The following is a 13,761-nucleotide window of genomic DNA, read 5'->3' as shown; positions in this document are numbered from 1 at the left end:
GTCTAAAAATTTAAAAAAATGATTATTTTAAAGCATTTTTAAACATTGAGGATGATTTTAATAAGAAAAAAAGGTTGGGGACGATTTTGATTTTGACCGTATACCTTAAGGACGAAAAAAGTACTTAACCTTACATTATACAATACATTTTAGATAGATTTTAGGATAGTTTTAGGGTACTTTAGTTTTAGGTTTTCTCTCAATTTCTTTAGAGTTTAATTAAGGTTTGTAAAATTTTATACCTTCAAGTTTTGATTTTGGATTCTATCAATTTTCATTGTAAGTATTTCTTTAATTTTCTCTTTTATTAAACTACTTGTCTTACACTTTCTTATATTTTCCTTTCCTTTATCAATATATACATAATTTTGCAATTTTGAGTTTGAGTTAATGAATTTGATGGTTGATGGCTTTTATATGTTTCTTTGAGTCACTTGTGTTGATCTTGATCATTTGTGATTCATAGTTTTTATCATTTTCCCAATTTTGCTATGTTTTATGATTATGCCCACTTTATGTTTGATGAAATGTCAATTTTGATTATGGGGTAGATTTCCACCTCTTGGCTTGGAAAAATGAGTATATGGGACACTAGAGTTATAATGTTCAACATTTAGTGATAATTCTTGGGTTGTCAGTTGTTATTATTTCCACTAACGCTAGCTTCTTGCTAAGGTAATTAGTAAGTTAGTTAGGATTTGTGAATTAATAACAATTATACTCACTTGACTTACTCTTCGATGTTAAGAGTTGACTTAGTGAGATTAATCCATCATAATTATCATAGTTGTGGTTATGGCAATGAAGGAATTCCATAACTCATCCCAAGTCAAGGTTCCATTTATGTTTTGAACCACATTTTCATCATTTTAAAGCATTACTTGTCCATATTAGATAGATAGTTCCTTTATTGCTTCATTAGTTTATTAATTGCAATTTTGAGTGTTCTTTTATTTCTTTAATTGTTTGCTTTCATCATTGAAAATCTCCTTGCTTTCCACAACCAATTTTATGCACTTAGTTGGTACTAGTTCTTAGGGAAGACGACCCGAGGTTTGATTACTCTCGGTTAATTTGATTATAAATTTTTAAACTTTGATGGTGGAGTTGGTTGCTGATTTGGTCTATACTTGCAACGGAAGTTATTTTAAGTGAAAAAATCCAAACCGGTGCAAATTCTGCTCATCACTTGGGCAACTATCTTCATCTTCTTGTTGTGAAAGAAATAGGAGCATTTATTCTTTTATATATTTCCTAAAAAGAAATAAGCTGAAACCTAAACGTACTAAAAATTTAGTATTTGTCCACACTAATCTTGGTTTTCTTTCAAAAAAGATTTCACAATACAATGAAGGAGAAACTATGATGTGGAATATTATTAGAGATAATTTTTTGTCAATTGATGAAAAAATGGTATCCTTGAAGTTATCCACCTTTCTCTTTGATGAATGATGAAGCAGAGTTGAAAAGAGTAACTTTTTTCTAATGATGAAGATATCAACCATATATAATGGAAAAATAGTGCGACTTTAGATATTTTTTTGTGTACATGTGATGTACTAATTCTATTAAGACATAAGAGTTTATGATTTTATCTTTTAAATATCTATACATTTTAAGAATAACTGCATATCATACTATTGTTTTTGAAAATAGTCATTAATTTAATATTAATGAATGTATAGTATTTATATATATGTGTCCCTATGTTCGACAAATTTTTAAAACTAGTGTGTCATCGTGTTCTATGTCGTGTCGTATTTCGTATCTATATTCGTATCTGTGCTTCATATAGTTGATTGGGCTTGTTCCACTTATATAAAGGATTAGAAGGAGTCCTCATATGCTTCATATGGGCATGCTGATGAGATAAAGATAGTTCATGGCCCATGTTATATTTTTTCTTTCTCAAGATTTGAGTCCGACCCTCCGTATCATCAAGATATGCATGTTATCTATGAATTACATGCAAATCACTTCTAATCAAATCTGGAATAGTGGTAGTTATGCTGCTCTCTTTATGATTCTTGCCAAATTTAAATGTTTCTCTTTTAACACTTGCTGCCTTATTTGAATTTAAATTTTTCGGCGGTTGTGTTACCACCTTCTCCATTGTGGCCTTAACTACTTCTCTGATCGCCAAATTGCTACCGTTCTTGCAAGCCTTGGTATCATGTCCAAACCTAGAGCAAGAGTCACAAATAAGATGGAGGTTTTTATAATCAATCTCATACCTATATCTTCAACAATGATTTTCTTAATTACCGACAATTCCAAATCTATTTAAACATAAGCACGCACATAAGTTCATAACATTCTCATTTCCGCTAATTTGATTGCCAAATCAACTTTGATTGGATTATTTACTGCCGTCGTAATAAGAAGCATAGCCTCTCTCTAGTAGCAATACATTGATAAATTAGAAATTCTAATTCACACTAATGTTGAACCAAAGTACTTCTCATTTGAAATAAAATCTTGATCTCAAGGCTTTACGGCTACATAATATCTCTCAATCATTTCAACCAAATTGTGGTACATATATTAGAGAATATTTATAGTAAAAATGTGTATTCTCACTTCTCTATTTATATCTATTTCATCTTCTCTATTTACTTATTTTACAACACAAATCAATAGTCTTAGAAAAATTAATATTATTTGTTAAGTAATCTCTTTTGTTATTTAGAATAATGGCTTTAAATGATTAAATTACTAAATTAAGTTTTCAAAATAATATTTTTAAATTAAAATATACAAAATTATAATTTTTAAAATAGAAAACATATAATAATATGGGACTAGTTCAATAATACTAATATTTATTCTTAGAGTAAACTACCAAAGTATTCGAAAATGTTTACATTGCTAATAAAAATGATTCTAAAAAAGATTTTAGAGATCATATTTTAATGTAATTTTTTACAAACATCGTTAGAAAAATAATATATTTTATTTTCAAAATTTGGTAATTTTTATATCAAGTAATTTTTTAAAATTATTTTATTATGAATGACAAAATTTTTTGAAAAATAAAAAATCTAAAAATTAAATTTTGTTCCAAAATTTTTTATACATTTTCTAAATATTTATTCAAATACTATTAAAAAAATTCAAATTAAATGTATAAAACATTTTCTAAAGACAAAAACTTTTTATCATTTATAAAAAAATATAATTTACATTAATTATTTTTAAATTATTCAAAAATTATTTTATTCAATAATATTTTTTAAAAACCTTTTTTGTTCACGCTTAAATTTTTGGCGTAGAGAATTGGTAGTTAATTCTTATCCCAATCGGATTAAAGATTCGTTTGAAAAGTTTTAAAAGTAACTTTTTTTGAATTTTTGACTTATAAAAAGTAGTAGTATTAATGTCTGATACAATTTTTAAAACCAAATTGTAGCTTTCTAGTAAGCTATTTAGGAGTTTAAAGAGAAGTTAAAAAAATGACTTTTCTCATAATACTACTAATTTTTTATTGTGGGCTTGTTTGAGTGAGCTTCTAAAAAAAGATCTTTTTCGAGTTATCTTTTTTTAAAAGATCTTATGGAAAAGTAAAAGTAATTTTATGTTTGGGTATCTCATACAAAAAATCTTTTTATCTATCAATTATGTTTGGATATAATAATATAAAAGTACTTTTTGTTTATTTATTACATGAAAAACATCTTTTTTTTAAGGAAAAAAGACCTTTTAAAAAAAGATGTAAATTACAGCTTTTCAAAAAAGATGTTTTTTTTATTTTTCTAGTACTTTTACTTTTACTATTCAAAATTTGCCAAACATACTAAAAAATAAAAAAAGATTTTTTTTCATTAAAAAAGATATCTTTTTTCAAAATAATAAATCTAAACAAATATATAAATTTTTAAAACTAAAAAATCAAATATAAAATAATTTATTTATAAATTATTTTTAATATAATTATTTATTATTAAAATTATTTTTTTAAAAAAAACTTAATTAAGCAGTTTATTCAAACTGATTTAAAATTTTAAGTCCGGATCCAATTGAATCAGAACCACTTAAATACTTGAACTGGGTCCAGCACCCGGAGGTACAGTCTCAAACACAAGCTGACGTCATCTTATCGCTTTCGTCCTTCTAAATACATCACTCCACAGTCCACACCGACCCCCCACAGACCGCACACCACACCACACCACAAACAGGAGCCACTTGGAGCCCCGAGCCGCAATATAAGTGGAGCGGAGCCGAGCCAAGCTGATCCAGGCGCCAAGCGATGTGGAAAATAACGGTTTCCATGGAGAAACCACAGTCGTCGATCCTCTCTGTCTCTCTGCCAATTGTGGCGTGTCTTTTCTCTCTTGCTCCTTTCTAAGGCCCAATCTCATAAATAATCTCATCTCATCTCATATTCTTATTATCTCATAAAAAACGAAGACTTCTCTCTCTCTTTCCCTCTTGTTCTCTCTCCTTCTCTTAGGTTATCGCAGTCTTCGGTGCAGGGTAAACTTCCAATCCTTCTCGCAGTATTTATTTCTTTTTTTTTATTTAACTTGGATTTACTGCAAATAAAGTGGCTCTTCTTCTTTTACTGGGCCTGTCGCCGAGAAAGTAACTTGTAATTTATTTTATGAGCTGCTGCTTCTTCCTTTTAAATACTTTTAGGGTTTTGCTGCTCTGAATTTGAAAGGTGATAGCTTGAACGCGATTTCACCCGAATTTTTGGAGTTCGACATGTAATCCGTAAATAATATTTTGCGAATTCTTTTATGTTTTCTTTTTAGTGATTTTCTTTTTTTAAATTTTCTTTATGGGTTTTGTTTGTGGGGAGCATAAGGGTTGAGGGCAAGAACAATGGATTTGCATCTGTGGTTGATTTTAATGTTTGGATGGTAATTTAGTTTTGCTCGGGTATCCATGAATATTCGTATTGTTCTTTTGAGAATATAATGTTGTTATCTTTTCGAATTATGGGGTGTTCCAACTAACTAAAAACTGTATATGTGGCTTATCTGGTTTAAGATGGAAAAGCTAGTTGTTGTTGTCAACTTGATTGTTATTGGCGAAGCTGCACTGCAGTTTTACTGGGAAACGCTTGATTATTTTGCATAATTATGATGCTTGTGATGGTGTGATGGTGTGATTATAGATAATCTTGATCATTTTGCATTCATTACATTGTGGATAGTTTCTCTATCACAGTTGTGTTTCTTTGATTATGTGAATATTTGTTCTTTGAAAATCTGTTTTATTGAGCTCATAACTTATGATACCTTGAAACCTTTTTTTATGTCAGCATTAGTGGTAAAAATTTGGGACCAACTAACCTGGTACAAATATAAGTATGTGTTTTATTTGATTGAATTGTATACTCATTGTGAATAACCTCTTTCCTTTTGATGTATGGTGTGATATGAGCTCTGGTGTTTAAATGATACTATTAAGTGTTTGTTCTATTCTATGCTGGTTCAAAGCTTCTGCCACATAGAATTAATCTAAATTACAAGGTTTATGCTTTTTTAAAATTATGGTGTTCAATTAAAATCTTTTCTCCTGAACTTTGCTGTTGTTGTATTTATGCAATAATTGTAGAACTTAAATGGTAATTTTGCATACCAAAATTGCTGAAAATGCAATAATTGTAGAAATTAAATGGCAATTTTGCATATCAAAATTGCTGCTACTTTTTTAAGTAGGGGAGTGATTGACTTGATTTTACTTTTTACTAGTAGTTTTATTAATTAAAGTTTCATTTTGTGTGTAGAAAATAACTATTCTTTTATGGAAATTGTAGATCGCTCATGGAAAATGGTGATATAATTGATTTCATCTTCTATTGGTGATTGCCAGATAACTTAGAATGAAATATGTTTATTGAGTGCGAACAAGGTGGTGTTTTGCTCAATACCGGTATAGTGTTTTTTTGAATCATATTCCTTTGTAACCATGGCTGCTGATCAGAGGAGAAAACGGTTAAATGGTGCAAGCATTGTCAGTTATGGTTCCAGAGAGCAACAAAGGGCTAAGAGAAAAAATTTGGGATTGATGCAGCATGACTTAAGGATGAAATCTCACATCACTGTTGAGTGGGACAGTAGTCAGAAAAGGGTTGTTGCCAAACAGGAACAGATTGGCATCACCTGGAGACAAATGAAACCATTTTTCAATTTTGTATCCAATGATCACAATGTCCTGGCAGATGTGTTGACCGTACCTAAAGAATTCTTTGACCTGGATAATTTAAAGGAAGTGCTTTCATATAAGGTAATATATACTGTCGCACTCAGTTTCTATTTATATCAGCTAAATTAACCTTAATTTTTTTTCTAGTAATTAAATTATTAAATAATCTTTTGTTACAATTTTGGAAATTTGCAGGTTTGGAAGAACCATCTTTCAGAAAATGAGAGAAACCTTCTTGTGCATTTTCTTCCTCATGGCTTGGAGCCACATCAAGTTGTGGAAGAATTACTTGCTGGGAATAACATTCACTTTGGAAACCCCTTCTTGAAATGGTAATATCGCTTCTAATTTCTTTATATTTCTTTCTTTAGCTCTTTAGAGACATGGTCTGCTGTTTGTAGCATTTACATCTAATCTTGCAGATTATATTATACTACATGTTATATTTTGATTATTTTCCATTTTTAACGATTGATTGGATATTTGTTGTTGATATATTGTTGAGTCTAGATGACGGCCTGATATTAATTTGTTGGGTTGAGTTCACCAGCTTTACCAATTATATATTATATATTTAGTATAAATTAAGTTGTGTTGAACTTTTTTAATTCAGTCTAGGTTTAACTATTCTTGCAGCATGCTTGACCAGTTTTCTTGAATTAGCCTTTTGTTGCATTAGAAACACTCGTCTATTTTTCGTTACTTGAAGTTGTCTTGTTTGGTGGAAGTTTTGCTTTGATCATCATTCGTAGTTTCTATTTTTCACATTTTACTTTGTTTTATCTGACTACCTGTTAGGATTAGAAACAAATTCCTCAATGGGCTATAAGTTTGTAAGTGTAAGAAATTCAGGGGAAGTTTGGGGTTTACTCAAAATCAGTTTAGGGCAGGATTGAGTGGGACCTTAGAGCCTAACTACCTTTTTTTGGGGAGTGAGGAATGAGAGACTCCCAGTTTGGCAGTAGAATATGTTATGAGGAAAACCTGTACACAGACAAGGTAGGAATTGGCTAGGAGAGTGAGGTGGCTACAGTGTCTCATTTCGCCCTTCTACTTTGCTAATTCTGATATGTTTTCTTCTCAAGCAGTAGAGCTGAGACCCCAGCGTACTGTGATAAATAATACACCATACGTATTCTTTCTGTTTTATTGTGTGGTTCCTTACAATACCACTTATATGCCTGTCTAATATAGGTTCTGATTATCTTTCAGCATGATCCTTTTGCGTTTTACTATTGTCATATTGTTAAACATGGAATACCTTTCTTCCCTTGGTTTGCTGATCCTTTGTGAAATTAAACTAATTGTTGTGTACAAAGAAAATACAACTAAATCTTAAGGAAGATTTTTACTGAACCGCTATAAGAGCAGCACGGGATTGAATCTTGGATGGTGAAAATCCTACTTGAAAATAAGCTAATGGTCAAAGATGAGGGTGTCACATTGCGTGACTCTCACATTGGACTAGGTAGAATTGGAAATGTACTTTAGAGAAAGTTGTGGTAGCATTTATTGTTGAAAAGATTGTAGAATCTTGAACGTGTGACAGGACACCATGGTGTCACTTGACCCGTAAAGTTCTGTCCCATCAGGCCATCCCTGGGAGGTGGGAAAGGCTTAGTTGTTGTTACTTTTCATGAAAATCTTCTCTTCAAAGTCACAAGTAGCTTATAAATATATATTTGCAGGGGTGCTTCACTTTGTTCAGGTGATCTTCATCCTGATGTAATTGTTGATCAGGAGCGGCATCTGAAGTCTGAGAAGAGGGCATACTATTCACAGTTGCATAATTATCATAATGAGTAAGTCATCCATTGATATCCACTGTTCATCAGCTTGTGTGATTGTGTCTTTTTGGCATGGCACTTAATCCAGTATTGACACTGTTCTTTTTCAGTATGATAGGATTTCTTGTTAAGTTGAAGGAAAGATGGCAAAGCTGCAAAGATCCAGAAAAGGATATTGTGCAGAAGATATGGAGGTTGATGCTTGCAAGACTTTCTATCCATTTTATTTGTTCGCAACACACCTGCACACACAAAGTCAGACAGGACATATAGTAGAAGCATGCCTTTTTACTCTTTGCTGCTTCCAATGCTTGCATTAGTGGTTCAGTAGTACTTCAGTAAGAAAAAGCTGCTCATTGCTGTAGAAGCAGGGGAGAAAATAACTGGAAGATATCCTAAAAATTGCTCACATGATTTTTGGTTTATGGAGAGATAATCTGAAATGTCATCTTACCCTATATACATATGTATAATACTTGGAGAGAATTCATGTTGAATATTGAGCTTTGTTGTTATGGGGAACCTTCTTTATTTGAATTTCAGACTTCATTGATGTCATTCCCATTTTCGTTGTACTATGCAGGTCAAAGAATGTAGAGAAAAGAGTGTCCTCAAATGTGAATGACTTGAAAGTCTATGATCATGATGGAAATTTTACAGTTACATCTGAGTCGTGTTCCTGGGATGCAGAGGAGAAGGAATTTAGTTGTGACAATCAAATTTTCTCAGTGAAAAGGGATGAAAAACTCCAAAGAAGGTAACTTGTGAATTTGGATGGTTTGTTCACATAAGGGTTGGCCTGCAACATGTATGATAATTGTTTACAAAGTTGATTAATTTGCCATCTTTTGAGCATTTTGTAAAGCTGAGATAATGTGATAAAGAAATCTATGAATTATGTACCCAAGACTGCTTAATTAATAGATTTACCTGAATGTTTGCTTAATAAATCTATGAATTCTTAACTAATACACATAGTTGCTGATGGCACTATCATGGTTTTTATGATTGTTGTCTTGTTTTGAATGATTGTTAACTTCTTCATGGGTGGTTGCTCCTTTTGGCACTATCCCCTGCTTATTGAACAATCATCAAAAATTTATTTTCTTATGAGATGCTCATTTGTATTGATGCAATGTTTATTGGTTGCTAGTCGTAGTTTTTTGTAGCATGGCAAATGCTAACCTTTGTATAAATGTTGTGTGGCTCTTGTACAATGCTTGTATACCCTATGATATGCTTTGCAATATATATAATCCCAACCTTCCCCATTGGTTGCTTTTGAATGAACTAGATGTTGTTAGGTGATGTCCAGGTTGCTTCCGATATTTGCTCATACTGTTGAGATGCTGTGAAAATCTTGAATTTGGTGACTGTTGTCTGTTGTTATTATAAGAAGTTCTTACTTTAATTTGATGACTGTCTATGACAAGCATGTTAGTATGCAACATTATTATGGAAGAATCTTAGTATGCTAAAGTTATATTGATATCATTTTGGGCACATTACTTTTCTGGCTTGTTTATTTTTCTTTGCCATAATTGTATGCTTTTGTTCGCATTGTTTAGATTTAAGACTCCTGCTCGATGCTTTGCTATGTTTCTGTCCTATTTTTGGAGTAAATAGTCAAATTTGTCTCTGAAAAATCATTTGTTCTCCAAATTGGTCCCCCGAAAGATTTTTTTTAATCAAATTCATCCTTCAAAGATTTTAAGTTCATCATATTGGTCCTTCCGTCACTTTCTTTGTTGATGGTGTCAAAATTTGTTAATTTGGCACATTAAGTGACATCACAACACACAACTAAGAGTCGTAATTGACTATTAACATAATTAAGTCTATAAAATTAGATCAAATCAAAATCTAATTGAGGGGAGAACTTGAGGCATTAGAATCCTTTAATTTGGGGTTGATTTGATCTAATTTCATTAACTTATCATGTTAGTTGCCAATTAAAACTACTAGATGTGTGTTGTGATGTCACTTAATGTACCATATTAGCAAATTTTTACGTCATTAGCAATGGAAGTGACGGAAGGACGAACATGACTAATTTTTAAATCTTTGAAGGATGAATTTGATTAAAAAGATCCTTTGAGGACCAATTTGGAGAACAAGTGATCTTTCAAGGACTGGTTTAACTATTTACTCCCTATTTTTGTCTTAATTTCTCAATACTTGTCTTTTTAATAATGCATATATAATTGTTTGGAAATTTCAGCAGGGTGCTGGAAATAGGCAGCATGAAAGGTAAATCTACAAATTTGATGGTTTCATCTGATGATGTGCATAATGTTGGAGAGAGGCTTAAGAAAGGGGACAAACTGTCCAAGCGCAATATTCACTCCACTGACGGTGACAAATACATGTCGTGTATCAAGGTTAGACCATCCTACCTTGTTTCTGAGATATACTGTGATGGCAGGGAGAGAAGTCCTGGTAGAATGGTCAGTTGGTTCACTCGTGTCAGTAATTAGAGGGAAAGCCAAAATTTGTTTCCAGTTACGTGTATTATTTTCATTTCTTATGGGTTCTTAGGTTATATTTTGACCGACATTATTGGTGTACTTGTTTCCTTATGAAGTATTTATTCCAAGGGAACATGCTATAATGTTTAGGATCTCCTAGCCTTTGTTATAGATATAATTATTAACCTTTTCTTTATTTACTTCTTCCGGTAACTTGCTAAGAGTTCTTTACAATAAAGAGTTTTTTAACTTGCCTGAGTCTTTTCCTTCAAGATGAGGAGACCAAGGAAAATTTTAAATTTTAACTATGAATGTTTTTAATATTCTCATAGGTTAATTTATGTTTCTTCTGTGCTTCAGATTAGTAAGCAGCAGCATGAACTTGTTAAGAGTATGAAGCAGTCTGGTAGAATCATTCAGTCTAAGACCCTTAACCGTGTTTTGGGCAACCTTGATAACATTCATGTGCAACCATATGAAGTTTTTGTCAAAGAAGAACAGAATAAGTTGCATGAGCATTGGTTAGTGAGATTTGAGCACTTTATTTTTTAGTAGTTATCATTTCAACATATGATTTTATCAATCTTTTTGAAAATTTCATCTGTATTTCTTAGCAGACTCTGTTTTATTTCCATAGGTTAGAGTTGGTGAACAAAGCCCTTCCTGCAGCATACGCAAATTGGATGGAGAGACACAGACAGAGACACGCAGTGATAAATTCGTTGCTGGTGGAGGTGAAGGAAAAATCTAATCCACTCGGCGAGGTCTGTTATAGTGGTTCCTTTTCTGAATTCATATTTCCTATGAGCAAGATTGCTCGTCTTCTATAAACTTCTCAAATGCTTTGAATATCTTATTACCAGCATTTATTTCTGGTAATGCCTTCATTTCCATTTATCATTTATACTTCAGGAAGAGGACAGTTTTAGCCCAGCCAGCGAGCTTCAGGATAAGGATGAGACTAACATGAGCTCCGGGGATGATCTTCAAGATCAGGATGAAGCAAACACGACATCAAGTGGTGAGCTTCCGGATAAGGATGAGGATGACGTGACATCAGGGGGTGAGCTTCAGGATAAGAATGAGGATGACATGAAATCAAGCAGTGGGCTTCAGGATTCGGGTGATGATAATACAGCAGGTAGAAAGATTCAAGGTCATGATGAGGATGATGTGAGCTTGGAGAATGAGCTTCAGGAACTGGCAGAGGATGAAGTTCAAAATGATAAGTCTAGCCTGAAAGATGAAGTTTCTGTTGCAAGGACCCCAGAAAACCAATCCCCACATGACACTTATGGTGGTAGGATTGACGAGTTCAACTCAATGAGTATGAAGTTAGAAAAGAATTTAATTTCCCCAACATTGGGCAATGCATCACAAAATAAAATAGATTATCCAGGGGATAAGAACACGCGGGATGTTTCTATTGATGAAGGACGCCCTTTCAATTCTAGCAGTGATGTATGGCAAGCAGTTGAAATGCCACATCCATTCTTTGATACTGCTGGGACCCATGAGTACACAACCCATGGATTATCATTGGCGAATCCTAGAGAGAATGAAGAACGAGCTTGTTTGATTGACCTTGAAGCTGGGTTACATCAGGAAGAGACTGGTAAAGAATTGTTACACAGACAGTTACATGATCAAACCTTCAGTTCTTACCAAAGCCAGGGTCGAAGTGACTTGCTTCAATCTTTCCTCAAGGGAGATGGTGTGATATCCTATCATCATGAGCAAAAAGGATCCGAAATGAACTTCCAGGCTTCGAACAATGTTATAATGGGGGATAGCCAATTATCTAGCCATTTTAAGGACCCTTTGCAGACATCACTGTCTTTGGACCAGGGGCAGAGGAGAGCTAATGAGGTTTACACATCAGAAAGCATGCCACAGAATATTTATTCCAATGGAGGAAGGTACTTAGTCCCCAGGCAAGCTCGGTTAGTTCCCGGGCAAGATTCATTGGCCGCTGTAAATATGCCGGATTGGAGCTCCAATACTGCTCGCACACCTTCCCAGTCTCACTTAAATACTGCAGATTTTAGTGGTCATCATTGGTTTCCTGCTGATCAAGTTCATGGTGGCTGGAATGGATCTGATGGCAGCAGTATTTCAAGTCACAGTCTTGGCACTGCAACAAACTCTGATCAGAGCTTATTTAGTATTCTATCACAGTGTAACCAGTTACATCCGCGTAGCTCTTATGATTCGTTCCGAAACACTGATGACTTTCTAGCACAAAGACCTTATGGAGTAGTAGATACTGATACCTCCAGGACCAATGCTGTTGCTCCACAGGCTTCTCATCCGCTAGAATACTTCAGTGGACGCGAGGCACCTAGTAGTGGCCTGGTACCTGATGATATGGCATGGATGAGCTTGCCACATCAGAATGATCAAATGGGAAAGCCATACTTGAGATCTTGGAATCGGTAATGAATGTTTTTTTACCCATTGGTGGCATTGTGAGATGAAATACGCACACCCATGTGTGATTGTTCTTTGCGAGTAAAGCCACAAGCTGGGAAGATGAGATAGGTTTGTGTACATACAAGACCGAGTTCAACTCAACACCATGTACATATCTAATTATTAGACGAGCAGGAAAGAAGGCAATGGGGTAAATATAACCTTCAAGAATTTCAGCTTGTTACTTTGGAAAGTTTTACATAATTTTAGGTTTTTTTTTTTCTTATTGTCTTTTTCCCCCTTTGTTTCTGGAGAGGTATTTTTTAAAAATAATTTTGGAAGGTAAGAAATGCTGGAGGCTGGTGCCTTTCTCAGTTATAATTTGTTGCTCACATCAATAATTTCGTCCTATATTCATAATGCCGAGACAACAAATGTGCTTGAAATAATCGCCTAATTTGTTCTTTTATAAGTTTCGCTAATTGTAATCGACTATTGTGAAGATAACATTCAAGAATTACAACTGTTGTTACTTTGCCAAGTTACGTTATATAATTGTCGTATTGCTTTTGATTCTTTTTCCCTTTTACCTTTCTCGAGTTATACTTTTGTCGTCACATTAATCATTTAGCCCCGTTCACTGTAGACAAAGGGGATTCGCAACTTGTTACATAAAAAACACCGGGAAGATTAATCGATCGCAAATTTAGCCTTATGCAACAAGTCACCTCATCCTTGCATGATCTGAAATCGAAAGGGTTGGAGACTTGGAGCCGTGTAGTGTGGTTTTCTGGATGGCTTTTTTGGTTTTGGAACCTCCAATAGGAGTGAGTGTGAGGAATAACAAACACTTTTAAAGATATTGCTTAATAGTGATAAGTTATTTTGGAAGTATAACACTGATGGTGTGTATTTGGTAAAATACTCACTTCGACAGT

At 33.4% G+C, this 13,761-nt stretch overlaps 1 protein-coding gene across 3 annotated transcripts; it reads left to right on the top strand.

Moving 5' to 3' along the window:
* The first annotated feature begins 4,244 nt into the window (after window positions 1-4,244).
* LOC130979470 (uncharacterized) lies at window positions 4,245-13,396 on the top strand. Of its 3 annotated transcripts, none has more exons than XM_057902921.1 (10): window positions 4,245-4,476; window positions 5,824-6,237; window positions 6,352-6,488; window positions 7,845-7,958; window positions 8,054-8,137; window positions 8,527-8,700; window positions 10,165-10,324; window positions 10,772-10,932; window positions 11,049-11,175; window positions 11,324-13,396. In XM_057902921.1, exons 2-10 carry the CDS (start codon window positions 5,920-5,922, stop codon window positions 12,848-12,850), a joined length of 2,802 nt encoding a protein of 933 aa, XP_057758904.1. In that variant the 5' UTR covers window positions 4,245-4,476; window positions 5,824-5,919; the 3' UTR covers window positions 12,851-13,396. The 3 variants fall into 3 exon arrangements, with proteins under 3 accessions (XP_057758904.1, XP_057758905.1, XP_057758903.1); XM_057902922.1 differs by having other exon boundaries at window positions 5,768-6,237; window positions 10,168-10,324; XM_057902920.1 differs by having other exon boundaries at window positions 5,768-6,237.
* The last annotated feature ends 365 nt before the right edge of the window (window positions 13,397-13,761 follow it).

Source organism: Arachis stenosperma, chromosome 5, assembly GCF_014773155.1.
Source record: "Arachis stenosperma cultivar V10309 chromosome 5, arast.V10309.gnm1.PFL2, whole genome shotgun sequence".
NCBI lineage: Eukaryota > Viridiplantae > Streptophyta > Magnoliopsida > Fabales > Fabaceae > Arachis > Arachis stenosperma.
The sequence above is the reverse complement of the archived record's forward strand: the minus strand, read 5'-3'. Positions and strand labels throughout refer to the sequence as shown.

Coding starts and splice junctions, on each gene's coding strand:
- LOC130979470 (XM_057902921.1), top strand. CDS start 5,920: ATGGCTGCTGATCAGAGGAGAAAACGGTTAAATGGTGCAAGCATTGTC. Junction 7,959..8,053: donor TTGCATAATTATCATAATGA/GTAAGTCATCCA, acceptor GTTCTTTTTCAG/TATGATAGGATTTCTTGTTA. Junction 11,176..11,323: donor AATCTAATCCACTCGGCGAG/GTCTGTTATAGT, acceptor TTTATACTTCAG/GAAGAGGACAGTTTTAGCCC.